At 51.9% G+C, this 20,074-nt stretch overlaps 3 protein-coding genes and 1 long non-coding RNA gene across 7 annotated transcripts; 3 read left to right on the top strand and 1 right to left on the bottom strand.

The window, feature by feature from the left end:
- Positions 1 to 237: 237 nt before the first annotated feature.
- On the top strand, positions 238 to 1,209 carry LOC112442635 (uncharacterized). The gene is made up of 2 exons (XR_003030846.2): positions 238 to 462; positions 669 to 1,209. It is a non-coding gene; the product is annotated as an uncharacterized lncRNA (long non-coding RNA).
- A 6,921-nt stretch (positions 1,210 to 8,130) lies between these two features.
- On the top strand, positions 8,131 to 15,974 carry TNFSF12 (TNF superfamily member 12). 4 transcript variants are annotated; one of them, NM_001205143.2, is given in 7 exon segments: positions 8,131 to 8,369; positions 8,517 to 8,564; positions 9,099 to 9,171; positions 9,816 to 9,869; positions 9,953 to 9,988; positions 14,924 to 15,048; positions 15,243 to 15,974. In NM_001205143.2, coding segments are annotated over 7 exon segments (747 nt in total). In that variant the 5' UTR covers positions 8,131 to 8,210; the 3' UTR covers positions 15,495 to 15,974.
- LOC107131516 (uncharacterized) lies at positions 15,970 to 17,186 on the bottom strand. The gene is made up of 2 exons (XM_015458765.2): positions 16,728 to 17,186; positions 15,970 to 16,524 (listed from the first exon to the last, which is right to left on the bottom strand). The coding sequence occupies exons 1-2, from the start codon at positions 17,184 to 17,186 to the stop codon at positions 16,111 to 16,113; spliced, it is 873 nt and encodes a 290-aa protein (XP_015314251.2). The 3' UTR covers positions 15,970 to 16,110.
- On the top strand, positions 16,902 to 19,765 carry TNFSF13 (TNF superfamily member 13). The gene is made up of 6 exons (NM_001034647.2): positions 16,902 to 17,442; positions 17,797 to 17,875; positions 18,008 to 18,055; positions 18,199 to 18,317; positions 18,528 to 18,666; positions 18,914 to 19,765. The coding sequence occupies exons 1-6, from the start codon at positions 17,185 to 17,187 to the stop codon at positions 19,021 to 19,023; spliced, it is 753 nt and encodes a 250-aa protein (NP_001029819.1). The 5' UTR covers positions 16,902 to 17,184; the 3' UTR covers positions 19,024 to 19,765.
- The last annotated feature ends 309 nt before the right edge of the window (positions 19,766 to 20,074 follow it).

Genomic DNA, 20,074 nt, shown 5'->3' on the forward strand with positions numbered 1-20,074 from the left:
TTTAGAAATCCACCCCCCCAACTCTATGTTTTAATCCTTCTAATGAACATTTTACTTTTGCAACCACATTTTTAGTCCCTGCAAAATAATTCTTGTTCTCTGTTTCTCTTTCATACAGCATCCTGTTCTTTTTTTATGGATGTTTTGTCTTCCTGAATCTCAAAGTATATTAGATCTTTCTCTTTGTACTCTGGATTATCTCTTTTTTCTTGTGTTACCTTTTGTTTTGTTTTTTTTTTTGCTTATTTTCGTCTTTCTTTGCATGCAGATTCTCCTTATATGCCTGGTGATCATTGGTAATACGTGATAAAGAAGCACCTAGGTATCCTCAGTGATGGCATCACCAACTCGATGGACAAGAGTTTGAGTACGCTCCGGGAGTTGGTGATGGATAGGAAAGCCTGGCATGCTGCAGTCCATGGGGTCCCAAAGAGTCGGACACAACTGAGCGATTGAACTGAGGTATCCTCAATTATATTATTTCTTCTCTACATCTCTCCCTGGTAGAAATTTGGCCTAGAAATTCTTTGTGAATCAAGATAGGATATATCAACTGAAAGGCTTCAGTAGGGATAGGGAGAGTTGATGGTCAATTGTCAGTTTATTTTTCCAAGAGACTTTTGCCCAGGAAGATGAATGTTCCAAATTAACTTTACTGCTTATTCCAGGAACTTCCGGTAAGACCCATTAGCTCTTCAACAGAAGGCATCAACTGATGAAGAAGGAAACAGACAGAGCTGGACTCCATCTTAGGCCTGGCTGCGAACATTAGGCTACATGCATGGTCACCCTCCCAAAGGACTCTGAACTTTGTGTCCGGTGTCTATAGAAATGGCATACCCATGGAAAACCAGACCCCTGGATAAAAGAGCCTCAAGACTTGTACTTGGATTCTCCTTTGCCTAAAAGAGTATGCTAATTATCTCTGTAACAGAACAAAGTGGTAAATTCCATTATGTTTATCAGGATATGACCCCAGGCCTACTGATAAACATCCACTGTTTATCTAGTCTTGTGACACAGGAATCATGGGTTAACTTTGATCCTATCTCTCTTTACCTTGTCCAGACTAGTTTCAAGGAATTTGGGGAGGTGGGTTTGAGCAAGTACACTTAGGGTATATAAGGTTTTCACAAAACCTGGTCGGGGTCCTTGGCTAAGAGGAGACTGTGTCTTGGGCGCGCCGGTGTAATAAACTGCACTCCACTATCTGCATTGTCCTTCTGAGTGAGTTTGTTTCCCGGAACGCGTGGCTACAACATTTGGTGCATTGGCCAGGAAACTCCTCACTTTGAGGAGACAAGTCCCATTTGGGACTTCTTCTAGGCCTTGCAGCTTGAATCTTCTAGAGGGGGGAAGATGCCTTGCCCTTCTGGAGGGATTCTGGGTCTCAATGCCTGGACCTTTCATGTTAGCAGGTAGTGGACAGCAGCAGGGAAACTGAGCGCTCAGGTGAGGAGGAACCCAGGTGGAAGAGGGGGCCTGATCACCCCCCTGGGAGGGACTAGAAGGAGCAGGGACCCACAGGAGCCTGGAATAGGCAGGCGGCGATTCCTTGGTACACAGGTCGACCAGTGTGCTAGGGCTTAGGAAGGGAATTTGCCAAGGTCATTAAGGAGGTGTGTCCACTCCATCTCAGGGAAAATTATTACCAGTGATCGCCAGGGGATTTTTAGGATAGGAAACTTGTCGTTGTATGTTCATATTCTGCCCTCCCCCAGGAGGTGTCCCGTCTGCTGTGAAATGCTTGACCCCCTTGGAATTGTCAGGCTAGAAGAAGGGGGATACATAAGTGAGTATGAACTGGCTTTTCCGGAGACGGCCTGGGACATGGGATATTTAACCCATCTATGTTTTCATCCTCACCTGATCAAGCCCACCAAGGCAGAACGGACTTTAAGGTAGAAACAGTCTTGGACCACGTTGTGTTCTGGTTCGGCCTTGCTGACCGGCAGGTGAAGACACGCCGATCCCCCTTCTCCCTCTGGGATCTGGCAGGATTTGGACAAGGATAACCTGCCCCTCCCCCATACTGGATGACTCGCCCACCGGCCCAGTGCTCCACCAGGACGGAGGCCGCCTTAATTCCAGATCCAGGGCCAGGTGAAGTTCCTGCAGCAGCTGCTGCTCCACCACCAGCTCTCCCACAGTCGTAGAGACGCCACCTTGGCAGGCTCCGATCTGGTGGCAGAAGCCTCTGGCCAACACTTCCAGGATCTGGCTCCAGCCGAACAGCCCAAGCTATACCCGCTTTTCCCGGTGAGTTTGACAGGAAGGGGAGGGAGACGTTGGAATTAAGCAGACACTGAGCTCTGCCAGAGAGCCGGAGGGAACAGACAAGAGGTTTGCAATGCTAGCTGCTGCTCTGGGAAAGTCTATCTCTGGCCCTCTGGAAACCTCCTCTGCCCCAGGGACAGGACAGTCCTTCAGCGGGTTCTAACGGAGGCCCCATTACAGACAAACCAGTGTGCCTAGTGCGGAGGTTTTGGCCACTGGAAGAATAAATTCCCTAGGGCAAGAAAAGAAGAGGAAGCTCCCGCAGCTGTGGGGCTTGCTGGCTTGGAAATTAAATAGGGCTGCCAGGGCTCAGAGATATCAGGTCCCCGAGAGCCCATGGTAACCTTAAAAGTGGGGGACCAAACAGTTACTTCATGGTGGATACAGGAACAGAACTGTCAGTAGTAACAAAGCCTGTGGCACCACTGTCCAAAAAGATTACCGCTGTAACTGGGGTATCGGGAGAAGAGATGAGTAAATCGTTTTGCCAGCCCAGAAAATGTCGGATGGCGGGGCACCAAGTGATTCATGAATTCCTCTACATTCTGAGGTCCCAGTACCCCTGTTGGGAAGAGACTTGCTCTCTAAACTAGGAGCACAAGTGACTTTCTCCCGAGGAGAGGCCCACCTTCCAGATGGGCACTATGACTTATTTGCTCTCTCTCTCAAGACCCCCCAAGATGACTGGAGGTTGCATGAGCCTCTGAAGGAAGAATCAGGTGGGCCAGGAGAGCATGAGAGAGAGCTAACTCAATTATTCCCTGAGGTCTGGGTGGAAGATAACCCCCCCTCCCCCCAGGCTGGCTAAACATCAAGCCCTAGTGATAATAGAACTCAAACCAGGCACCATCCCAGTTACAAAGCGCCAGTACCCGCTACCGATAGAGGCTTGGGCTGGCATACTGCCCCACATCAATAGATTAAAACAGGCGGGCACTCTAGTAGAGTGCCAGTCGGCTTGGAATACACCGATCCTGCCAGTCAAAAAGGAAGAAGGACAGGACTATAGGCCTGTAGAAGATCTCAGGCTAGTCAACTAGGCTACTGTGACTTTACACCCCACTATTCCAAACCCCTATACCTTACTTAGCCTCCTCCCGCCAAGGACTAAAGTTTATACTTGCCTAGATCTCAAGGATGCCTTCTTCTGCATATACCTCACCCCAGCGTCACAGCCCATCTTTGCCTTTGAATGGGAAGATCCAGTCGGGGGCACCAAATAACAGCTCATCTGGACTCCCCTACAAGGGTTTAAAAATTCCCCAACCATCTTTGGGGAAGCCTTGGCTTCTGACCTGAACTCATCCCATCTGGAAGAGTATGGATATTGGTTCCTACAATATGGGGATGACCTGCTGCTGGCTGCCGAGACCAAGGAAAAATGTTGGGAAGGGAAAAAAGCACTGCTCCAGCTGCTGATGGAAGCAGGTTACCGGGTGTCGAAGAAGAAGGCACAGATCTGCAAGGAGGAGGTAAGGTCTCTGAGGTTTGTTTGAAAGAAGGACACAAGGTTCCAGACCCTAGTTGGGTCCTATATACTGATGGCACTAGCCTCATAAAACAAGGACAACGGCTGTCAGGTTAGCCAAAGTGGAAGGGGCCATCAAGACTGAAAAGGGATGGTGGGAATTGCCAAGTGGCAAATTGTTGGTACTGGAGGAGCTGGCACACACTCTGGTAAGCCAAACACACCACGCGACCCACCTAGGCCATGCTGCCTGCCCACAGGTTAATGCTGCCTCTCGGTGTTCAGACAAAAACCTCCTGGTATTCAGCTGAAAGGCACACTGCCCTTTGAACACCTGGGAGTGGACTTCACTGAAATGAAACCTCATCGACACTACCATTACCTGCTGGTCATGGTATGTACGTTTTCGGGATGGTAGAAGCTTTCCTACCTGGACTGAAAGAACATCAGAAGTAGCCCGGTGCCTGCTTAGGGAAATAGTTCCCAGATTTGGATTTCCTACCAGCATTGGATCAGACAATGGCCCGGCTTTTGTAGCTGATTTAGGACAACAAGTAAACAAAACTATAAACATCAAATGGAAACTGCACACTGCATATAGGCCCAGAGTTCTGAGATGGTGAAATGAACCAACCGGCCATTAAAGAGACTCTCCAAGTGGATCATAGAGACTGACTGCTCCTGGATGGACTTATTTCCGATTGCTCTGCTCAGACTCAGGATGCCACAGTCCCAAGGTTCTTCTCCGTACAAAATTGTGTATGGGAGGCCCCGTCCCATAATAAGACAGGTGTTAACAAATTTGCCTCAGGTAAGGGGGGATAGGATTTTGTAGCAGATGGAACTGGGTAAGGTAATAAATCGGGTAACTAAGTTTGTACAAGAAAGGGTGCCATTCCCCCTTGGGGAACAGATTCATGAGTTTATGCCTGGTGACCAAATATGGGTCAAAGTTTGGAAACTTGATTTGCTAGCCCCTCGGTGGAAGGGCCCTTATACTGTTATTCTAACTACCCCTACTGCAGTTAAAGTTGCAGGTATTGTCCCTTGGATCCATCATACGAGGGTGAAGAGAACATATCACGCAGACCCAGAAAACGCTGAGTTGACTGCACAGATGGAACCCGCTGACCCTCAAGAGACTAAGACCATCCTTAAGAAGAAGGAAAAGATGATCCCAGACGAGCCCCTTGAGGATGAAGCCACATAATCAACTCCTGCTGCTTGGTCTCATCAACGTGCACATTCCTATGCCAACTTCCACAATTCTTCCAACTGTTGGGTATGTGGGGCTATGCCTCTGTCTGTGATGGATGGACTTCCCTGGTGGCTGTCACCGCTCCGCCAAGGAGATTTTAAACCACTCTGCTCTTTTCTGGGACACAATCATAATCTTTCCCTGCTCTCTGGGTGTAAGCCAGACCTACAGTCAATAGATTCAGGTCATAGGGTTACATTTGATATAAATGCCAGTGTAACAAAAGCCTAACCTACAACAAGCCCTGGTAAATCTACCTTATTTACATGCTAGGTGGCCAAGATCTGTGTTTCAGTGGTATAAGTATATTGCTGCCTTATTCATACCCTCTATAGGGACAATAGATATTATGATTAAAGTAGAAGCCTTGACTAATTTCACAAAACAGGCCCTCCTAGATAAAACAAAAGCCATCCAAGCCTTAAATGAAGAGCACATCCAAATGAGAAAAGCAGTAATTCAAAATAGAATGGCTTTGGACATACTCACAGCTGCTCAAGGAGGGACCTGTGCTATAATTAAGGTTGAATGTTGTGTATGCATTCCTGACTTATGGGGCAATGTATCAACTGCTTTAGATGTCATGAAAAACCAGGTAAAAGCAATGTCAAATGAAAACGTTCCTTTCTGGACTTTGGTCCTATCTTGGGTGAAGGGCGATTGGTGGAAAACTATATTTACCATTGTTATAGTTGCCTTGATAGTTCTGCTTTGTGAACCCTGAATTTTACAATGTATTCAATGTATCCCTATGAATGATGCTCATAATATGAATTAAGAGCATCAAGATGGGAGAATGAAGGAGGAAACAGACAGAGCTGGACTCCATCTTAGGCCTGGCTGCGAACATTAGGCTACACGCATGGTCACCCTCCCAAAGGACTCTGAACTTTGTGCCCGGTGTCTATAGAAATGGCATACCCATGGAAAACCAGACCCCTGGATAAAAGAGCCTCAAGACTTGTACTTGGATTCTCCTTTGCCTAAAAGAGTATGCTAATTATCTCTGTAACAGAACAAAGTGGTAAATTCCATTATGTTTATCCGGATATGACCCCAGACCTATTGATAAACATCCACTGTTTATCTAGTCTTGTGACACAGGAATCATGGGTTAACTTTGATCCCATCTCTCTTTTACCTTGTCCAGACTAGTTTCAAGGAATTTGGGGAGGTGGGTTTGAGCAAGTACACTTAGGGTATATGAGGCTTCCCTGGTGGCTCAGACGGTAGAGCATCTGCCTGCAACGCGAGAGACTCAAGTTCAATCCCTGGGTTGGGAAGATCCCCTGGAGAAGGAAATGGCAACCCACTCCAGTACTCTTGCCTGGAACATTCCATGGACTGAGAAGCCTGGTAGGCTACAGTCCATGGGGTCGCAAAGAGTCGGACATGACTGAGCAACTTTGCTTCACTTAGGGTATACAAGGTTTTCACAAAAAACTGGTCAGGTTCCTTGGCTAAGAGGAGACTCTGCCTTGGGCCCGCCGGTGTAATAAACTGCACTCCACTATCTGCATTGTCCTTCCAAGTGAGTTTGTTTTCCGGAAGGCATGGCTACAACACTGACAGGTTGCATCCTAGACTATTTGAATCCCTTACCTGAAAACCCTCATTTTTCTGTTGTTGATTCTAAGTTATTATATTACAACCCTTCCCAACCCTACCAACCCCTGTTCCTACCCTAGCATGCAAAGACCTGCTTTAAACCAGATTTCAAAGTCTTAAGAAATGTCCTGGCCTTACTTATCTCCCTGTGAAGTATTGTCAGACTGTCAAGGGATAAGTAATAAACTTGGCTTTGGGTGGTCCAGGGTTAAGACTTAACAAACTGGAGGTCCAGTGGTTAAGACTCCACACTCCCAATGGAAGGGGCATGTTTTCCATCCCAGGTCAGGGAGCTAAGATCCTGCAGGCTGTATGGCAGAGCGTGAAAAAAAAAAAAGAAAAATTTCCACCAAGTAAATTTGAAGAACTAATTGGCTTTATTCAACATTCACGAATCAGGGATCAGAAAACATCCCATTTAACAAGCAGACAGGCCCTCCAAGGAAATAAACGGATCTTTTATAGAGACAAGGTGTTTATCAGCAAAAGAAAAGAAAGAATTGTTTCAGGCAAGGTCACCTGGTCACCTTTCCTTTGGGGTGAGGAAGGGCAGGGGTCTTATCCAGCAGACTACCTCCTCATTAACGTGCATCAGGGAAATTCCAGACTAATTGGTTTAAATCTCTGCTACTAGGAGAGGCTGAAACTTCAATTAGCTTAGACGTGGTGTTTTGGTTTTGCTAAAGGTGGCTCCGCACAAGGAACTCCATCTGGGGTCGATTTAAAGGAACCTCCGTGAGCTCCTTGTAACTCCTCGCTGAGCTCAGGTAACCCCTATTATTTGCATAAGTGGCTGGTGTGTTTCCAGAGAACTGCATTTGGGGAACACACTTGGGGTGGGGGTGGGGGCACACAGCTCCCAGCGCACAGTTCTAGAAGCTTGCTCTCCTCAGGTGCAGGATCCTGGGGTTTAAATCAACTACCAACTGATTTGCTAAAAGAAGTAGAAACCCAGCCTGCACGAATGCCAGACCTCAGCTCTTTTCGTTACTTGCAGGAGGAGGATGTCTTTAGGTGCGGCTGCTAAAATCCGAATGTGCCCTGGCCTCCAACTGTGTTGACTGAGGGAATAATAAAACCAGCCACATGTGGCCTTGTCACCTTGGCCTGCAGGCCTAATTTAGCAATCTCGCTCAGGCAGGACTAGACCCGCCGCACTTGCGGCGGTGTTCCCGCCCCGCCACCGGCACCCAGGCCGCGTGGAGTTTCTGCTGTTTCAACCCTCGCTCCCTCTCTCCCGCCGGCCGGCCGCCCGCGTGCAGAGAGCTCAGCCGCACACCCCAGCTCGCCCGCTGCACACTCACACACACATCGCCCCGCTTTTCCGCGCTCGGGAGGTGCGTGCCTCCGGCCGGGACCCGCTCTGGGCTCTGCAAGCCCAGCAGCGCGCGCCCCGCTCCGTGAACTGAGCTCGGCCCAGCTCGGAGTTTAATCACAGTGTCCGGTTTCCTGTCCTCATCCCCCACCCCCCCGAACAGCTCCCGCCCCGTTTCCCTGGCCCCTCCCTCTCCCCGGCCAGATCCGCCCGCCGGCTCCCCCTCCCCCGATCCCTTGGGTCCAGGGATGGGGGGCCGGTGAGGCAGGCACAGCCCCCGCCCCATGGCCACCCGTCGGATCCAGAGGCGGAGGGAGCGCCGGGGGGAGCCGGGCACCGCCCTGCTGGCCCCGCTTGTGCTGGGCCTGGGCCTGGTGCTGGCCTGCCTCGGCCTCCTGCTGGCCGTGGTCAGCCTGGGGAGCCGGGCATCGCTGTTTGCCCAGGTGAGGCCCGGCTGCACACCCCTCCCTGGGACTGTGCTGAACATCTGATGGGGCCGGTGGGCAGGGGGGAAAAGGGGCCAGGAAGGTGGGTGGAGGGTGAGATGTCAGGTGGAGAAGGACAAGGTAACGCTGCCTCCTTCCCAGCAGGAGCCTTCCCAGAGGGACCTGGTGGCAGAGGAAGACCCGGACCCGCTGGTGAGTTGGGGGTGGGTGCTGGCTCAATGGTTGCTCGGCATGGGAAGTGTGTGCCCTGCTTGTGCCAGACATGTGTGTGGGGTGTGTGTGCATCACCTCTCTTATGCCTGGGTACATGAGAGAGCGACAACTGTGTGTAAGGGTTTGTGCCCCCTTGATGTCAACCAAGTATGAAGTGTTATTGGCTGTGGGGGACGTGGGAGTGTGAGATGCAGGAGCCTGCTATGGAAGAGGGATGCTGGCTGTGTGTGCAGGGTGTGTACTCATTTTGCACACTGACTGGGTGTGGGCGTGTGTGTGTGATGTACCAATTGCTGGTTGAGGGGAGCAGACTAGGGGGATGTGGCTGGTTTTGGGGAGAGGGGTGAACCCTGACCCCAAGAACTTGCCTCCAGGTGGCCTCGGCCACTCTTGGCTGAGGGACTCGTCCTCTTGCTGACTGGGCCTCTCCTGACGGGCCCCCTGTGGGTCTTAGCTTGTGTCTTTGGAGTCCCTGGTGAGATCCTGGTTTAGCTCTGCCCTTAACACCCTTAGGACCTGAACCCCCAGCCGGAGGAAAGCCAGGATGCTGTTCCTTTCCTGAAACTGGTTCGGCCTCGCAGAAATGGTGAGCAGCCCTTTATCCCAACCTTAGGAATCATATCATGGTGGCTTCTGGACTCACTATCAGTTTTGTTCATCATAACAGCCCTGTGAAGCAGGCAGAGCAAAACCCATTATCCTTGCTTATGGGTAGAGAAACTGAGGCACAGAGAGTAAAAGGGGGGTTCGCAGTCACAGAGACTCAAACCTAGAATTCTGACCCTCCCTCTGAAGCTCCTTCCATAGCATAGACCTGCTTCTCACTCAGACCCCACCCTGAATATGAAAGCGGGTAGCCAGGAGTTAGGAGAGCTCCTGAGGTCCTCATGAAGACAAAGTATAGAATCAGAGGCCCAAACCCCCCAAAGCAAAGACTTATGACTGGGGTGACCTGTGACCATGTATCCAGGCTTGCAGCCTTACACCTGTGGGCTCAATGTGATGATTAATAATCCCCTCTTGCGCTCAGAAGCATCCCACTTTGGATGATAAATTATCAGTGGCTATACCTGTGGAGGAAGATACGGCCTGAGGTTCTGAGACCAGGAGACTGAACAAGAATAAGGATGCCAGGGTACTGGGGGGAATGGGGCTGAGAGAGTAGCTCCTGGCCACCAAGCCCCCAGACGTGGGGACTGCTTTGCCCATCTGTCTTTCCTTGATCCTCAGCATCTAAAGGCCAGAAACCACGGGCGCGCAGAGCAGTTGCAGCCCACTATGAAGGTGGGTGATGGGGAGCCATGCCCAGGGAGAAGGGGTGGCAGGGCGCAGGGCAGGGCTCACCACCCCTTTCCTGTGTCTTACAGTTCGCCCACGACCAGGACAAGATGGAGCACAGGCAGGTGAGGCCCCGATCCGCCTCTGAGCTCTTCTCTTACCCTCACAGCCCTGGCCTTCTGGACAAGGGACCCCCTCCAAAACCTTGATCCCAGCCCCATCCCCACCTTCAACATCAGAAACTCCAAAAGCCAGTTCAGGAAAATGCTTAGGACTCGCTTCTCTTGGCTCCCCAAACTGGACTTTGTCTGCGACTCAGACATGGGACCCCAGGGAGACCCCTTCCCCTTTCAGAGACCAGGCAGATCCCCCCAGCAAAACACCAGCTCGGCTTCTCCCTCAGCCCTCGCTCATCTCCAAGAAGCATCCTTGATTTTTTTCACTCTTCTTTCCCCTCCATATTCCAAGAGTTTTTGTGCTCTGATCATTTTTCTCTAAATATTTCCAATCTCTGATCTTCTTTTCCATCCCCACCCCACCCCCACCTCAGCACCATGACCTCAGAACCTCAAACTCAAGTCTCCAGCTCCTTCCCCATTCTAGACTTTTCCCACCCCTACTGTGTCCCACCTGTGTTGCCAAGTTCAGCCTCCTTAAGCATCTCTCTCATTCTTCTATTGCTTTTCTGCTTGGCTTTCATCCTCTCCATGCTCTGGTCTCAACCTCTTTTCCTGGCACATCCGTATGCCCTCTCCACGCTTGTTGGCTGACACCCCCTCCCCACCAATGTGCTTCTTCTGGACTTTGGACATACTGTTCGTTCACCTGGAATTCCCTTCCATCTGGCAGGCCAGGAGCCAAGATACGAGAGTGACTTAGTCTAGGGTTGGCAGCTGAGACGGAGAGAAGTAAATGGATTCAGTGTGTAGTTCGAAGAGAAGGACTTGGTGGAGCAGGATTAAGGGGCGGGGGGTAAGGAATGACTTCTAGATTTTTAACTTGGGCATCTTTGAAATAATGGTGTCTTTTATTAAAGTGGTGTTAACTAGTAAGGAAATAAGTTGGGGGGGGCATGTAAATTAATAATTGAATTTGAGAGCTAATAATAACTAAGTGGATAAATAATAATAAACAAGTGAGTTTCACAAATAGTTATCTGGACTTGGTGAGTGGCTCAGGCCTGGGCAGGGTGTGTAGAGTCAGGAGTCATCACCAGATGGATGGTATTTAAAGCTACAGGACTGGATGAGACACCCACGAGGGAAGGGGGTCCTGCAAGGAAAGCCCTGAGGCTCTTGGAGCAGAGTGGGAGAATCCAGAAGAGACTGAGAAGCAGCCAGAGAGAGGGGAAGAAACCCAAGGAGGGCAGTGTCCTGGAGTCTCAGAGAAGACATAGTTTCAAGAAGGAGGATGTGGCTGTCTATGTTGAATGCAGCTGAGTGGTCACATGAGATGAGAACAGAGAAATGACCGCTGCATTTAGTAACATTCAAAGTCAACTGGTGACCTTGACAAGGGCGGTGGCTGGTGTGGTTAGGTTGGAAGCCAGTGTGGACTGGGTTAAGAGAAAATCGGAAATAGGAATCAGAGACAGTGACAACTCTCTCCAGAAGTTTCTCTGTGACAGGAGCAGAGAAATGGGCCAGGAGGTAGAGAAGGATGTGAGTCCAGGAAAAGTTCAGTCCTTAAGCAATACTGCCTAAATCATAGCTACCTATTCAGGTTTTAATCTCACCTAATCCTTGAAAGAGTCCTAAAAGGAAGATAATCCAGCCATCTGCTTTTTACAGAGATGACGGTAACCTGTCCAGGTCATGATGATGCTAAGAGGTGGGGCCAGGATTTGAATCCAGCTATCTGTGCTTGTGTTGCGGACATTGAGTGAGAGGCGATTGCCAGTGCAGGGGTGGGGGAACCTGCAGGCAGCATCCAAGGAGGTGGGAGGGGGTGGACTCCAGAAGGAAGAAAGGGACGGGACGTGTCATCTCATCGCCATAAGAGGGTCAGCGGTGACCACGAGAACAAGTCGGTTTGTGGTTTGGGTGGGAGGACAAAAGGTAGCCCTTACCTGATGCCTTCGGGGTCCTCTGGAGATTGAGGGAGATGGGCAGGAGGGACGGTGAAAAGCAAGCCTAGCAGGGAAAAAAGGGGGATTGCCGGGCAGTAAAGAATGAAATTTAGTGATACCATGGTCTCAGGCACACCATGCCCTTAGCCACAACCAGCTCAAACTAGTTCCCTAGCCAGGAATGCCCTTTCTCCTTCTCTCCCTTACTCTTCATGCCTCAGGCCAGCTTTCTTCCCTTCTGACTGGACCATTATTTTAGCAGTTACCCAGACATTTACTCATTTGTTGACTCAGCCCATATGAGCTGAGATGCTACTGTTTGTATGGACCCAGCTAGGTGCCCACACTGAGTAATATCCAGACCTATTTGCAAGGAACTGCTGTCTAGGAGAGGAGGCAAGCATCTAAAATTGTAAATTACAATGTGATATGACAAGAATAATAATGAAAGTAGCAAGAGACACATGGCCAGTACAGAGGAAGACTTTACAATGGAGTCAGGGACCCTTCCCCAAGGAGGCATGGGCTCTTACCCAAGTGTGAGTATAAGATGGACAGAGGGGCAGGGCCAGTTGTACAAAAGCCCAGAATCTGCCAAGAGTCTGATGAGGCTGGAGGACGGCTCGATGTGGTTGAGGAGACAGATCCAGAAGAGCAGGATGGGGTGAGGCTGGAGAAGCATATGGAGCCAGGTCACAGTTGGAGTCTGGAGGTTATTCTGAAGTCAAAGCAGGAAGAGACAGTCTCATGTCTGCATTTGAGAAACATCACTATGGCTCTGTGTAGTGTGGCGAGTAAACTGGAGCAGGCAGTTTACTCCCAGTGGAAACAGGGAGCCTAAAGAGGAAGGAGCCTGAAGAGAGTCCCAGTGAGAAATGGCCGAGTCCACACACACAGGGGACGGAGACAGCTACTTAGGTGGCAGACTTGCTAGGAACTGGTGATCAATGGATAAAGCTGGTGAAGGAGAGAGAGGCTTGAGTGCTTGATAAGAGGTAGGACCAGGAGCCCATTGTGGAATGCAGACGGTCAAGCAAATTTGGGGTTGGGGGGGGGTCAGGCTCAGTTTTGGTCTAGGTGAGTTTGCAGTGGGGAGCATGGGGAGGTTACTCTAACGGCAGGCAGGGAGCAGTGTCAGGAGGGGCAGGCAGGGGCAAAGCTGGAGACTCAGATTGGAGTCTTGCGAAACAAAAGCCAAGGCAACCCATAGGCAGGGATGAAAATGCCCTGTGAGCATTATGTTCTTGAGAAAGGAACCAGGAGAGCGCCCCGGGGCAGGCAAAAGATGGGGGTGCCGGGAAGGAAGCTTCCCAGGCTACTGAGATGAGGTGCTGGAAGCCCCGGAGAGCAGCCTGTGGACCCAAACAAGAGACAGCTGCCTCTACAGCCTCTTCCTCCCCTCTGTTTTCTTCCCACCAGCATGTGCTTGGTGTGTGCTCAGAGCAGGCCCAGCTGCAGGGCCTGGGGTGCGGTAATCAGACCAATTCCCCTGCTCCTTGGGGGAGGCAGACCCCAAACTATCACAGAAGGAAATAAAGATGATTTCTGTCCTTGGTGACTGCTATGAGAGAGATGCGGTGAGTGGAGGAGAGTTTAATGGAGACTAGCTATTAATATTTCAGACTGGGAGGCCTGGGGAGGTCACTCAGAGCAGACTGACTGAAGGGAGGGAGGAATCCTGGGGGGAGGCAAGAGCAGTAAAAACCCTGTGGAAACAGTGAGCTTGGTGCCTGGCAGGAACAGAAAGTGGGCCTGAGGGCCTGGAGTCTTGTGACTTGGAGGAATGTGTGAGATTAGATCTGAGAGGTAAACAGGGGCGGCTCATGGAGGACTGTGAAGTCACTTGAGACCCTGCTTTGTCATTTGATTATTTGTCTTCTTTACAATTTGCAATTACCTTTACTCTAGTTTTGTTATTGTTAACGGCTTTATTGAGATATAATTCACATACTATACAATTCACCTTTTAAAAATGTACAGTTAAGCTTTTAGTATAGTCACAGAATTGTATGATCATCACTACAGTAATTTTAGAGTTTTCATTACCTCAAAAAGAAACCCTGTATGCTTCACCCACCACACTATATTTCCCTGATCCCCTCCAGCCCTAAGCAACCACTAATGTACTTTTTGTCTCTGTGTATTTGTTTATTTGGAAATTTCATGTGCACGCGTGTTCAGTCGCTTAGTCATGTCTGACTCTTTGCGACCCCATGGACTGCAGCCCTCCAGGCTCCTCTGTCCATGAGATTCTTCAGGCAAGAATACTGGAGTGGGTTGCCATTTCCAACTCCAGGGGATCTTCTAGACCCAGGGATCCAACCCCCATGTCTTGCGTCTCCTTCATGGGCAAGCAGATTCTTTACCAGAATCTGGTAAAGATTGTTGCGCCACCTGGACAGTCATAGAACACGTGATCCTTTGTGACTAGCTTCTTTCACTTAGCATGGCGTTTTCATGTTTCCTCCACATTGTAGCATGCATTAGTACTCCATTTCTTTTTATGGCTGAGTAATATCCCATTGTATGGACTTAACACAATTTTCCTTATCCATTCATTAATGGAGATTTGGGTACCATTTTAAATTATTTTTAATTTTTTGTTTTTATATTTTTCCCTTTTGATTTTTTATTTTAATAACCCATGTTATATATGATTTAAGTAATGCATGCATACCTTCTCCAAGTAAAAGAGCAAATGGTGCAGACACAACCTATAAAAGCCCCCGTGCTTCTTGAGTCCTTCTCCTGTCTCCAGAAGCAGCTGGTGAGAACTTGCTGTCTATCATTCTAGTCCTCTAGGTCGGGTTTCTTCCCCTAACTTCGTATCACACTCCCAGCTCCCTAGGCTGTGGCTCCTCCCTTGTCCCGGGCCTCCTAGATATCTTCTGGGTAAAGTGGGCCCAAAGGTTTATAAACTCAGTGTCTCACTGGCCAGTGTGAGAAGGTTCTATAGAGGGATTTCCCCCTGTCTCTGAACACCCACATTCAGGTGTGGACGGGACGGTGAGTGGCTGGGAGGAGGCCAAAATCAACAGCTCCAACCCCCTGCGCTATGACTGCCAGACCGGGCAATTTACGGTCACCCGGGCTGGGCTGTACTACCTGTACTGTCAGGTAAGCCCCACCTGGCTCCACGGGTAAAGCCGGAACTGAAGGAGAAAGGCTGGGCTTCGGGGTTGGGGGCAAGTTAAAGGTGGGGAGGGGAGCGTGGGGTTTGGGCTGAGAGGAGCCTTGGGCCTCTAAGGACACCTGAGATGAAGCCCAGGGCCAGCAGAGGCCTGGACTCCGCCCCTCCCCTGCCCCCCCAGGTGCACTTTGATGAGGGGAAGGCTGTCTACCTGAAGCTGGACTTGCTGGTGGATGACACGCTGGCCCTGCGCTGCCTGGAGGAATTCTCGGCCACTGCGGCCAGTTCCCCTGGGCCCCAGCTCCGTCTCTGCCAAGTGTCAGGGCTCTTGCGCCTGCGGCGAGGGTCTTCCCTGCGGATCCGCACCCTCCCCCAGACCCAACTCAAGGCTGCCCCCTTCCTCACCTACTTTGGACTCTTCCAAGTTCACTGAAGGGCCCTGGTTTCCAGGTGGCTTGTCCCCACGGCCGCTCTCTGAGCACCCCTGTCCCCTCTGCCCCACCCTGAGCTGCTCCTCCCCCAGACCTGCCTCTCTCCCCGGAAGGCTGCCAGGGTTCACGTGATGTCCATGCCACACCAATATTCCCAGCTCTTCCCACCTCCAGCTCTCCACCTCACTAGCTCCCCAGCCCCATTTATCTCCTGACTCCCCAACCCTGGCTGCAGCCCCCCAGGACACTGTGTTGACTGTACTCTGGGTGATGATGGGTCCTCCATACCCCCTCTTCAGCCACTAAGAGGGGCCGGATGCCAGAGAGACAGGGACTAGGCCAGGAGTTCCCCAATGTGAGGGGTCAGAGACCAGGACAGGCTCCTCCCCTGATAATTCCCTGTGGATTTTTAAAACAGATATTATTTTTATTATTATTGGGACTAAATGTTGATAAGTGGATATTAAAGAGAATAAGTCATGGTTTCTCTCTTTATTGGGGCTTAGGGGGTATCCTCAGGGTAGCTGAGGGCCAATGGAAGGGGGGGTCTGGGAGGTGGGGGGGGGGGGCGACGGTCACCTGAATTCCAGGTCGACATCCAGGCTTGGGCACGGAGACCTATGTGCCTTGAAGCCCCAGGCAGGAGAAGAGAATCAAAAGGCAAACTGCCAGGGGAAAAAAAATCAATTCTCTGCCCAAGGTCCAGCAGAAGTGGCCTGATTTACCTAGGAGGCGGGCTTCCTCCTGTGGGGAATCCCTGGGCTGGGAGGAGCAGCAGCCTTTCCTCTTGGCAGCCTGGGCACCTGCAGCAGGTGCTGGCACCAGCCTAGGCTGGGACTTGGCGCAGGGAGCAGGGAAGCGGGGGGTGGGCAGGGAAGCAGGCGCGATGTGGGGGCTCAGGGTCAGGAAGTGGGACACTAGGGCCCAGGAACACGGGAAGCTGCGCCCCAGGGTCCAGGCAGGAGTCCTACAGTGGTGGGGCGCTCCGGCTGTCTCTTTCTCATTTGTCCAGAGCCTTATGTAAGAGCGTTTCTGGGGAAACAGGAAGTCCCGCTTGCCAAGTTCAGCAGAGAGAGTAGTGCAGGCCTCCTTCCAACACACCCGGCCTGCCCTTAACCCCGGAACTCAGCCAGTTCCTTGCTTCCCCGACCCTGGTTCTCCTCCCCACTGACCCCCTCTCCTCCCCTCCTCGCCCACCTTCAGTCACGGTGAGCAGACTGCCCCGGAGATCTCACCTGTGCCTGGGCGTGAGGGTCTTCCACTCTCGGCCCTTGACCCTCGGTGCTGCCCAGCATGTCTCTCCATCCCGGCTCCTGGCACCATGCCCCAGAGCCAGCCAACCTTCCCTCCCCCACTTCTGGGGCCGCCCCGGGGTTCCTGCGCTCTGGCCGCTCCTCCTGGGTGTCACTGGCAGCCCTGTCCTTCCTAGAGAGACTAACACCAAATTCTTCTGAGGCTGGAGGAGGTGAGGGGTCTCGGGACAGTGCTGGCCCCGCAGCAGGGTGCCAAGAGCACCAGCAGTGCCCCAGCTTGCTTCCCGCCTCCCTTCTTTTTATTCTCAAGTTCCTTTTTATTCCTCCCTTGCGTAACGCCCTTCTTCCCTTCTGCACCACTGCCTGCACCCCCACCCTCCCCGTCACCTCCTTGCCACCCCACTCCTGAGACCACAGCTGTTGGCAGAGTCCCCAGCTCATGCCGGCCTCATCTCCTTCCTTGCTAAGCCCCAAAGGGCCCCAGGGAGACATGGGGGGCCCCGTCCGAGAGCCGGCGCTCTCAGTTGCCCTCTGGTTGAGTTGGGGGGCGGCTCTGGGGGCTGTGGCTTGCGCCATGGTTCTGCTGACCCAACAAACCGAGCTGCAGACCTTAAGGAGAGAGGTGACCCGGCTGCAGAGGAATGGAGGGCCCTCCGAGAAGGGAGAAGGGAATCCGTGGCTGAATCTCCAGGAGCAGGTGAGTGAGGGAAGAAGCATGTCTGGCAGAAAAGGATGCGTGGCAGGGCGGTCTCTGGGTCTCTCGGTTCTAGCTGCTTGGTCGGCAAAGTTTGGAATGGGTGCAAGAGAGGGTCCCAGGGTTTAGAGGTCAAGGGAGCAACCATTCCAGGAAAGGAAATTGTTAAAGATTAATGCTTCTCATACCTAACAGATTCTGGAGGAGAGCCAGTACCCAGACTCAGGTTGCTGGGGAAAGGTGCAGGAGAGATGTGAGGCATTCCTGGGGTAGGTGGGAGGTGGGGGGTAGGGCTGGGGAAAGGCTTTCTGGGACCCTTGCATCTTAGCCTAACCCTGACCCTCTTTCCATGAGCAGAGCCCTGATGGCACAGAAGGCCAGGAGAATGGGGAGAGATCCCGGAGAAGGAGAGCAGTGCTCACCCGTAAACATAAGAGTGAGGCCTCCGGGGTGCAGCAGGGGTGGGAGGTGATCCACAGCAGGGGGATCTGGAGACTGCAACCCTGAGCCAGGGCGAGGGCGGAGGGCTGACAGCCTCGCAACTGCTGAGATCTCTCTCTCTCCCCAGAGAAGCGCTCAGTTCTGCATCTCGTTCCCATTAACATTACCTCCAAGGGTGAGCACTATTTCCAATCACGGCTTTGGGGTGGGGGGCAAGATCTAGGAAGTGTGGGATTGGCACATTGGCCAAAGAGAACCTTAGAGAATAAGTGTCTGAGTGTGCACAGAAATCCTCACTGCCACATTCTTTGCCTCCAGAGGACTCTGATGTGACAGAAGTGATGTGGCAACCAGCTCTCCAGCGTGGGCGAGGCTTGGAGGCCCAAGGATATGTTGTTCGAGTCTGGGATGCTGGAGTTTATCTGCTGTACAGCCAGGTAACCCCAAATATCCCGAGCCTCACCTGAGGGCCTGGAGGTCTTTTCCCAAAGCCTTGTACCCCAGCACTGAGGTTTCTCAACCCCTATTTATACCCCACTTAGAGGGCCCTTCTTCATTCCTCGGCTCCTTTGTCAGGGCTCCTGAGGCTGTCCGGACCCGAGCCATGCCAGCCCACTTTCTTTAGCATCCCCTCCCTTCCCTGTCAGGTCCTGTTTCATGATGAGACTTTCACCATGGGTCAGATGGTATCTCGGGAGGGACAAGGAAGGCAGGAGACTCTATTCCGATGCATACAAAGCATGCCCTCCAACCCTGACTGGGCCTACAACAGCTGCTACAGTGCAGGTGAGAGGTGGGTGGGCAGTGGAATGTGCATGTGAGGGGAGCAGATCCCTGACCTGGGGCACCAGTGGGGGAGCTATGGCAGGGGCTTGGAAGCTGGGGTATAGAAGCGGAGGTGAGGAATGAAGGACAGAATGCCTTAGTCCTTACAGGAGGCAAACATAAGGTTGAGCTGGATAAGGGAGGGGAAACAATCAGATTATCTGTATGGCTGTGCTTCACTGAGCATCTGTTTTCTCCCCTTTCTCAGGTGTCTTCCATTTACACCAGGGGGATATCTTGAGTGTTGTAATCCCTCGGGCGAGGGCCAAACTTAGCCTCTCTCCACATGGAACCTTCCTGGGGCTTGTGAAACTGTGACTGTGTTGTAAAAGGTAGTTCTGAGCTTGGAAGACCAGGGTGGGTACACTTTGGAGATGGCCAAGAGCTGATTAGACAAAGGACAGGGAACAGTCAGGAACAGAGGCCTGCCTCTGCCCCCAGGTTTGACAGCTCATGACTCTCCCTTCTTCCCACCCTCACCCCCAGGACTTTGAATTCACGGATATTAAAGAGGTAGAATAGCTTCTTCTTATTCTCCATCCAGCCCCAAATTCTTGAGGGAGTCGGGTAGGGGTGGGGGTGGGAAATGCCAGGCTTTGTCTAGACTTGCTCTGGGTCCCACTGGAATGCTTCCAGAACAGCACCACCATCTAGCGGCGGTTTGAGACAACCATCCTGTTGGCAAATGTCCACGAGTTCTTCCTCCGCTCAAACTCCTGGTTCTTAGGTACCCTCTGCCTCTCCACCCCACAAGAAGCCCCATCCTCACTTCGCTCTCTCCATCTACTGGGCTCCAGTTTCCATCACTATCTCCAGAGGTGTTGTTAGGCGCCGGTCTGCAGAGGGTGCCGGATGACGACGGCCCCCTTTAAGCCACACAATAACTCTTCAGGTCCCAAGTTTTGCCTTCACTCTGTCCACTATCGTGGCCCGGCAGGCCGGGTCGCCTTGGCTAAATCTTACACCCCAGTCCTGATCCCGACTCACTCCTCTGATCTCTCCTTTCTGCGCAAGCCTTGCCTAAAATTTAAAAATAAAGAATAAATAAGATCTTGGATCCATTTCCCCCACTGCTGTGCCTCAGCCCCGTCCACGCACCGGGACCTCCCAGCCCTCTTCCGACGCGCTTCACTGGACCCACGTGTCAGGGCCCCCAGTTCAGGCCGGGGTGCGTGGAACACCAGGATACACGGCGCGGGAGCGGAGGGCGGAAGATCGGCACAGGACACGCAGGCGCAAAAGAACTAATGGAGCGGCTGCCCGGCGCAGCTCGGGTTCAGCGGGTGTGCGCAGGCGCATCCCTGCGTGGGGCCTGTGGGCTTGACGGTCCCGGGGCGTCTACGTTCTCGGGTAGGCGGGGCTAGGCGCG

Source organism: Bos taurus, chromosome 19 (genome assembly GCF_002263795.3).
Source record: "Bos taurus isolate L1 Dominette 01449 registration number 42190680 breed Hereford chromosome 19, ARS-UCD2.0, whole genome shotgun sequence".
Classification (NCBI taxonomy): Eukaryota; Metazoa; Chordata; class Mammalia; order Artiodactyla; family Bovidae; genus Bos; species Bos taurus.

Excerpts from the sequence above, each read along its gene's own strand:
- TNFSF12 (XM_010815978.4), top strand. The coding sequence starts at position 8,211 with ATGGCCACCCGTCGGATCCAGAGGCGGAGGGAGCGCCGGGGGGAGCCG. Across the intron at positions 9,870-9,952 it reads AGTTGCAGCCCACTATGAAG|TTCGCCCACGACCAGGACAA; the intron begins GTGGGTGATGGG and ends TGTGTCTTACAG. Across the intron at positions 9,989-14,923 it reads ACAAGATGGAGCACAGGCAG|GTGTGGACGGGACGGTGAGT; the intron begins GTGAGGCCCCGA and ends ACCCACATTCAG.
- TNFSF13 (NM_001034647.2), top strand. The coding sequence starts at position 17,185 with ATGCCGGCCTCATCTCCTTCCTTGCTAAGCCCCAAAGGGCCCCAGGGA. Across the intron at positions 17,443-17,796 it reads GGCTGAATCTCCAGGAGCAG|AGCCCTGATGGCACAGAAGG; the intron begins GTGAGTGAGGGA and ends TTCCATGAGCAG. Across the intron at positions 17,876-18,007 it reads GCTCACCCGTAAACATAAGA|AGAAGCGCTCAGTTCTGCAT; the intron begins GTGAGGCCTCCG and ends CTCTCTCCCCAG.
- LOC107131516 (XM_015458765.2), bottom strand. The coding sequence starts at position 17,186 with ATGAGCTGGGGACTCTGCCAACAGCTGTGGTCTCAGGAGTGGGGTGGC. Across the intron at positions 16,525-16,727 it reads ACCCTCACGCCCAGGCACAG|AAACGCTCTTACATAAGGCT; the intron begins GTGAGATCTCCG and ends CTGTTTCCCCAG.